The following is an 8,301-nucleotide window of genomic DNA, read 5'->3' on the forward strand; positions in this document are numbered from 1 at the left end:
GGGACAGCATCAAAAGACCAAATCTAAGAGTTACTGGGATGGAGGAAGGCACAGAGTTTCAAGCCAAAGGAATGCACAATCTCTCCTATGAGATAATATCAGAAAATTCCCCAAGTATAAAGAATAAATTGGAAAACCAAATAAAAGAGGCTTATAGGACACCAAATGTATCAAATTACAACAGATCTACACCAAGGCACATTATAATGAATATGCCTAGCATACAGAATAAGGATAGAATCTTAAAAGCCAAAGAGAGAGGAATCAGATCACATATAGGGGGAGACCAATTTGTATCTCAGCAAATTTTTCAACCCAGACCCTCAAAGCCAGGAAATCATGGAACAACATATGCCAAGCTCTGAAAGAAAATGGATGCCAACCAAGAATCTTATATCCAGCAAAATTAAGCCTTAGATTTGATGATGAAATAAAAACCTTCCATGATAAACAAAAGTTAAAAGAATTTACAACTAGAAAGCCTGCATTACAGAATAACCTCGGCAAAATATTCCAAGAAGATGAAATAAAAAACAATGATGAAAATCAGCTGAGGGAGGGATTACATTAAAGGAAAATCTAATCAGAGGAGAAACCAAATCATATTATAAATACAGAAAATAAGCAAAAATGGCTGGGAAAATAAATCATGTCTCAATAATAACCCTGAATGTTAGTGGCCTAAGAAAACTAAGCAAAAGACATAGACTAGCAGATTGGATTAATAAAAAGGAACCAATAATATGCTGCCTCCAAGAGACTCATCTTATAGAAAAAGACATTCACAGACTGAAGATAAAGGGTTGAGAAAAATCAAATCACTAACATGGACTGCAGAAGAAAGCAGGGGTTTCCATTCTTATATCAAATAAAGTAGACTTCAAACTAAAGTCAATCAAAAAGGACAAAGAAGGACACTACATACTTCTCAAGGGAACCATACACCAACAAGACTTAACAATTATAAATATATATGCCCCCAAACAATGGAGCATCTATGTTCATCAAACAAACTCTCCTCAAGTTCAACAGGCAAATAGACCACAACAAAATAATTTTTGGTGACTTTAACACACCTCTTTCATCACTAGGTAGTTATTCCACACAAAAGCTGAACAAAGAAACTATATAATTCAATAATATAATCAATAACTTAGACTTAACTGACATATAGAGAATATTCCATCTTTCAGTGAGAGAATATACATTCCTCTCAGCAGCGCATGGATCTTTCTCTAAAATAGACCATATACTGTGCCACAAAGAAACTCTTAGCAAATATGAAAAAGTAGAGATACTACCCTGCATTCTATCAGATCATAATGCAATGAAATTAGAAATCAATGATAAAATAAGAAATAAAAGCCACTCCAAAACCTGGAGACTAAATAATATGCTACTGAATGAACAATGGATTACAGAAGACATCAAGAAGGAGACTAAAAAGTTTTTAGAGGTGAATGAGAATACATATATAACATGTTGAAATCTCTGGAACACTATGAAAGCAGTTCTAAGAGAAAATTTCATTGCATGGACTTCATTCCTTAAAAGAAGAAAAGTAAACAAATAAATGATTTACACTACATCTCAAAGCCCTAGCTAAAGAAGAACAAATCAACACCAAAAGCTGCAGAAGGCAGGAAATAATTAAAATCAGAGCTGAATTCAATGAAATTGAAACAAAAGAAACAGTTGAAAAAATTGACAGAACAAAAAGTTGGTTCTTTGAAAAAGTAAATAAAATTGACAGACCCTTAGCCATGCTGACCAAAAAAAGGAGAGAGAAAACTCAAAATACTAACATATGTGATGAAAAAGAAAATATCACAACAGACACTACAGAAATAAAAAGATAATTAGAAATTGTTTTGAAAACCTGTACGCCAACAAAATAGAAAATATTGAAGGCATCGACAAATTTCTAGAGTAACATAATTTGCCCAAATTGAATCAGGATGATATACACAATTTAAACAAATCAATTTCAATTGATGAAATAGCAGATGCCATCAAAATCTACCAACTATGAAAAGCCCAGGACTAGATGGACACACAGCTGAGTTCTACAAGACCTTTAAAAAAGAATTAATACCAATACTCTCCAATTTATTTCAGGAAATAGAAAAAGAGGCAGCACTTCCAAACTCATTTTATGAGGCCTATATCACACTGATTCCAAAACCAGGCAAAGACATATCAAAGGAAGAAAACTTCAGGGCAATATCTCTAATAAACATAGATGCAAAAATTCTCAATAAAATCCTGGCAAATCGAGTACAAAAACATATTTAAAAGATTGTGCACCATGATCAAGAAGGATTTATCCCAGGGATGCAAGGTTGGTCCTACATATGGAAATCAATAAATGTAATTCATCACATCAATAGACTCAAATATAAGAATCATATGATCATCTCAATAGATGCAGAAAAAGCATTTGACAAAATACAGCCCCCCTTTATGATCAAAACACTGGAAAAACTAGGGATAACAGGAACATATCTTAATATCATAAAGGCTATCTATGCTAAGCTCCAGGCCAACATCATTCTAAATGGAGAAAAATTGAAGACATGCCCTCTAAAAACTGGAACAAGACAGGGATGATTGCTTTCCCCACTTCTATTTAACACAGTTCTTGAAACACTGGCCATAGCAACTAGAAAAAAGAAATTAAAGGGGTACACATAGGAAAAGAAGTACTTAAATTGGCACAATTTGCTGATGATATGACTCTACACCTAGAAGACCCTAAAAGTTTCACCAGAAAACTCCTAGAACTAGTAAATGAATTCAGCAAAGTTACAGGATATAAAATCAACATCCATAAATCAAAGGCCTTTCTGGGATAAATCCTCAGAAAGGAAAATGAGGAAAACTACCCCATTTACAATAGCCTCAAAAAAAAAAAAAAAAAAAAAACACTGAGAAATCAACTTAACAAAAGAGGTGAAAGATCTATACAATGAAAATTACAGAACCCTAAAGAAAAGAAATCAAAGAAGACTTTAGAAGATGGAAAGATATACCTTGTTCCTTGTTCTTGGATAGACAAATTAATATTATCAAAATGACCATACTTCCAAAAGCACTATATGGATTTAATGCAATTCTGATCAAAATTCCAATGACCTCCCTCATAGATATAGAAAAAGCAATCATGAAATTTATCTGTAAAAATAAGAGACCCAGAATAGCTAAAGCAATCCTTAGCAGGAAGAGTGAAGCAGGTGGCATCACTATACCAGACCTTAAACTATACTACAGAGAAATAGTAACAAAAACAGCAGTAACAAAACAGTAACAAAAACAGCACCAAAACAGACTGGTAGACCAATGGTACAGAATAGAGGACACAGAGACTAACCCACAAAACTACAATTATCTTATATTAGACAAAGTTGCCAAAAACATGCATTGGAGAAAAGATAGTCTCTTCAACAAATGGTGCTGGGAAAACTGGAAATCCAACTGAAACAAAATAAAATTAAACCCCTAACTCTCACAATGAACAAAACTCAACTCAAAATGGATCAAGGATTTAGGAATACAACCAGAGACCCTTCATCTAATAGAATAAAAAGTAGGCCCTAATCTCGATCATGTGGGATTAGGCCCCAACTTTCTTAATAAGACTCCTGTGGCACAAGAATTAAAATCAAGAATCAATAAATGGGATGGATTCAAACTAAAAAGTTTCTTCTCAGCAAAAGAAACAATCTGTGAGGTGAATAGACAGCCTACATCTTGGGAGCAAATCTTTACCCCTCACACATCAGATACAGCACTAATCACTAGGGTATAAAAAGATCTCAAATAGCTAAACACCAAATAAATAAATAAATAACCCAATTAATAAATGGGCCAAGGACCTGAAGAGGCACTTCTCAGGAGATGTACAATCAATCAACAAATATATGAAAAAATGTTCAACATCACTAGCAATTAGAGAAATGCAAATCAAAACCACTCTAAGATTTCATCTCATTGCAGTCAGAATGGCAGCTATTATGAACACAAACAACTATAGTGTTGATGAGGATGTGGGGGAAAAGGTACACTCATACATTGCTGGTGGGACTGCAAATTGGTGCAGCCAATATGGAAAGAAGTATGGAGATTTCTTGGAAAACTTAGAATGGAACCACCATTCAACCCAACTATCCTTCTCATTGGTCTATACCCAAAGGACTTAAAAATAGCATACTACAGGGACACATCAATGTTTATAGCAGCACAATTCACAATAGCTAAACTGTAGAACCAACCTAGATGCCCTTCAATAGATGAATAGATAAAAAAAATGTGGTATATATCCACAATGGAATATTATTCAGCAATAAAAGAGAATAAAATCATGGCATTTTCAGGTAAATGTGTGTGGAGTTAGAGAAGATAATGCTAAGTGAAGTTAGCCAAGCCCAAAAAACCAAATGCCAAATGTTTTCTTTGATATAAGGAGGCTGATTCATAGTGGAATAGGGAGCGGGAGCATGGGAGGAATAGACAAACTCTAGATAGAGCAGAGAGGTTGGAGCGGGAGGGAGGGAGCATGGTATAATTAATGATGTTAGAATGTGATGATCATTACTATCCAAAATACATGTTTGAAGACACGAATTGGTGTGAGTAAATATACTATGTATACAATCAAAGATATAAAAAAATTGTGCTCTATATATGTAATAAGAATTGTAATGCATTTGCTGTCATATATAAATAAAAATAATTTACATAATAATAAAAAAGTCTTAAACCTTAGGCTTTAAGTCCAACAGACGCACACTCACTCAGATCACAGTGAACAGGTCCAGAACCAAGGCAGGTTTTTCCTGGCGTGGAGTGGACAACTGGTTGAGGAGAGGGTCGTAGGGAGAAGTTGCAGCTCTCATCAAGATCCAGACGAGGTGGTAGAGTTTGAGAGCAATGAGGATCCTGCAGAGGATGAGAATAATGACAACTGATGGGATGTCAGTCCAGGTCCTCATCAGGCTCTCCAGCTCAAGTGCATCCTTATTTCGGCTGGCTGAATCTCTGTTCATCAACTCTACTATTTATAGTGAATTTGGGGGCTTTTGACCCCCCTTTCAGTCCTTATCAGCTACCACCGGATTTCTTCATGATATCATTTATCCTCGGGTCAGAAACATCTGGTCTGGTGATCTCCACCCTGATCTTTTTGCCTTTCTCATCTGATCAGGGGAGGACAACCTGCCAGAGGCTTCACTATGTTTATCAGGGTGAGGGAAAGTAACTTGTTTGAGGCCATACTGGATATATTGAATGTGCCTGGTGAGACTGCAGGTTTCAAAATAGAGTTTTAAAAATGGAGTTGCTTAGGCTCAGGCCTAAGGTCATCCTCACATAATCATACATCTAACTATTCATGCTTCCTTCCTTCCATCTATCCATCCATCCCTCCATCTACCTCTTTATCTGCACATCTGTCTATTAGTCCACCCAGTCGGCCAAAACAAAAACCCAACGAATCAACATTAAGGGAAATCTCCAAGGGGTTAAATTCTATACTGGGCTCTGGGCATCTAAAATAAGATCCACCCCTGTTCTCACTTAAGATAGTTCATAAGCTAGGAGAAGTGCTTATACCAGAGAAGTTTTGACATGTGCAGGACTTTGATGTTTCTGCTGGCCCTTGGTTCAGTGTGGTTTGTGTCCTTATGATGAGATCAGGGTGGGGCCCTTGGTTCAGCTTGGCTTGTTCCCTTATAAGGAAATGAGGGCAGGGCCCTTGGTTCAGGGTGGTGTTTTGTCCTTATAAGGGGATAAGGGCAGGCCCTGGTTCAGCTTGACTTTTGTCCTTATAAGGTAAAAAGGGTGGGCTTGGTTCAGCATGGCCATTGTGAGGGAATTTCAAAGAGCAGGTATATAAGAGAGTGGCCACCACTGGGTTTTTGTCCATATGTACAGGAAGCTCTTGGTGGTGACCTGTCGGACTCCCAGATAGTTAGCGCGTTTTGTGGTGGTTGGTGGTTGGTGGCTGGTGGTTGGTGATTGGTGGTTGGTGGTTGTGGTCTTCTGGGTTTTTTGATTTGATTTTTTTTCCTTTTGTTTCTTTGCTTTCATTTTTGGGGCTTTTTTATTTTGGTTATTTGTTTTGGTTTATTATATTTTTTTAAGCTAGCATCCTAAGATGGTGTTCCGTTGTAGGATTCGCAGTGAGAGTAGTGAGAACAGTGTAGAGAGACGAGGGCGGGGCTCCTATGAGCCTGCCATCACCGACCATTATGAACTTCTGCGGGACATTGGAGAAGGGGGCTTCGCCAAGGTGAAACTTGCCCGCCATCGCCTCACGGGGACAGAGGTTGTGGTGAAGGTTGTGCCAAAAGTAGGCTGGAACCTCCCCTTCCTATCTGAACCCCGTATGATGGCGGGCTTGGATCACCCAAACGTGATCCGACTCTTCCAGGTCATTGAGACCCTCAAATACGTGTACATTATCATGGAGCATGCAGGTGGGGGACATCTACGGAGCCTCATCTCGGAGCCTGGTGGCATGCCTGAGGAGCAGGCCCGCAGACTCTTCAGGCAGATGGTGCGCGCTGTGCAGTACTGCCATGACAAGGGCATCGCACACCTGGACCTCAAGCCCGAGAACTTCGTGCTGGATGCCAGTGGTACCGTGAAACTCATTGACTTCGGCCTGAGCACCAGATTCACAGCCGGGAGGAAGCTGAGCCGGTTCTGGGGCACTCTCCAATACTTTGCCCCAGAAGTTGTCCGGAGGGAGGAATACGAGGGCCCCCTGGCGGACATCTGGAGCCTGGGGGTGGTTCTCTATTTCATGCTGACAGGGAGCCGCCCATTTATAGCAAACAGTGTTGGGCGGGTGAGGAGGCTGATCATGGAGGGAGCCTATGGCATTCCTGAACATGTTTCCAAGGGAGCTCAGAGCCTCATCCTTGCGATTCTGAAGGTGCACCCCAGGCAGAGGCCCAGCCTAAAACAGATAATGAGCCACCCATGGCTGAGCCAGGGCAAGGAAGATTCACCCCGTCCTTCTGGCGAGGCTCTCCCCATCCACCCTGATCCTGCCATTATAACAACCATGTTCGACATGGGTTACGACCCCTATAACATCTGGGTGTCCCTGTCACATAAGAAATACGATGATGCCATGGCTACCTACCTCCTGCTCAAGTGCCAGAGAACCCAGGGGGTGGGTTGCACATGCCAGGAGAAGCCCCTGCAGCGTCGGGTGGTAGGGCCTCGCCCAGACCCTGCAGATCCTCCTAGGGTCGACCCCAGGAAGTGCTCCAGTGAGCCTGCCCTTCACTTGCCCTGTGAGCAGCAGCAGCAGCCAGAGGAGGCCAAACCGTCTCTGCAGAAGGGTGGTGGCAGTGCCAGCGTGCCTGGCATTCGTCTCCGCTTTTTCCACGTGGACACACCCCCTCCCAGCCTAGCCTCCCAGCACCACCCTGTGCCCAGCACAACCGACCCCTCCAGCCTCAGTAGGGAGATCACAGAGGACCGCAGCTCCACCTCCCAAGCTTCCTCCACAGAGCCAACCCACCACTGCATCAGGGGTTGGAGGAGGGTGAGGAAGAGTATTGTCTCCTGCCTTCGACAGCTGTGTTTCATCCCATGCTTCAGTCGGTCATTGTTCAGGAGCACAGTGGTTCCAGTGAAAATCCCCAGCCAAGACCAACAGAACCAATGAACAGCCCGAAGACCGAGGTGTGCCAACAGGTTTCCAGGCAGGAGCGCATCTGGGTCCACCAGGAGTCTCCTCTGCCCCCACCTGCGAAGACACCTCATAGAGACTTTGCCTTGGGTCACATCCCCCTGTCCTGCTATTTGTCCTGCTGTTTCTCCACTGTCCTGCTGTTTCTGGTCACTTTCAAATAAGAAATTTATTATTTTTTTCACAAATAGTACAATAAAAATGTTTCAAAGATTGAAAAAAAGCAAGTGTGTGTGTGTGTGTGTGTGTGTGTGTGTGTGTTTTAAGAAGGAAAATTTAGGAAGATTTAGGGCAAGGCCAGAGTCCAGCACTCAAGGCATGGACCACTATGCCTCCCTCTCCCAACCAGTGTGGATATTTGCTCACCTTGAGCCAGTGTTGATAGACTCACTTTTCTTGAGCCAATGTAGGTGGGGACTTGCTCCCCTTGAGCTTGTGTAGACTTGATTGACTTTGAGCTAGTCATTTTGGCTAGAGAATATCCTTTTTGTGATCTTCAGACCTTCAGGTGGGTTGCAGCTGTTGAAGACACCCATGGCAAGGCATTAGAAACTGTAGAGTGTTCTATGGCTTCATCTCCATAATCCCATGTACAG

At 41.0% G+C, this 8,301-nt stretch overlaps 1 protein-coding gene across 1 annotated transcript; it reads left to right on the plus strand.

Moving 5' to 3' along the window:
* Nucleotides 1-6,154: 6,154 nt before the first annotated feature.
* LOC101956910 (sperm motility kinase 1) lies at nucleotides 6,155-7,681 on the plus strand. Its single transcript, XM_078027759.1, has one exon. It carries the CDS (start codon nucleotides 6,155-6,157, stop codon nucleotides 7,679-7,681), a length of 1,527 nt encoding a protein of 508 aa, XP_077883885.1.
* Nucleotides 7,682-8,301: the final 620 nt, after the last annotated feature.

The sequence above is a fragment of the Ictidomys tridecemlineatus genome, chromosome 2 (assembly GCF_052094955.1).
Source record: "Ictidomys tridecemlineatus isolate mIctTri1 chromosome 2, mIctTri1.hap1, whole genome shotgun sequence".
In the NCBI taxonomy this organism is placed as follows: domain Eukaryota; kingdom Metazoa; phylum Chordata; class Mammalia; order Rodentia; family Sciuridae; genus Ictidomys; species Ictidomys tridecemlineatus.

What these genes read in the sequence shown, in the direction of transcription:
- LOC101956910 (XM_078027759.1), top strand. Translation starts at nt 6,155, where the DNA reads ATGGTGTTCCGTTGTAGGATTCGCAGTGAGAGTAGTGAGAACAGTGTA.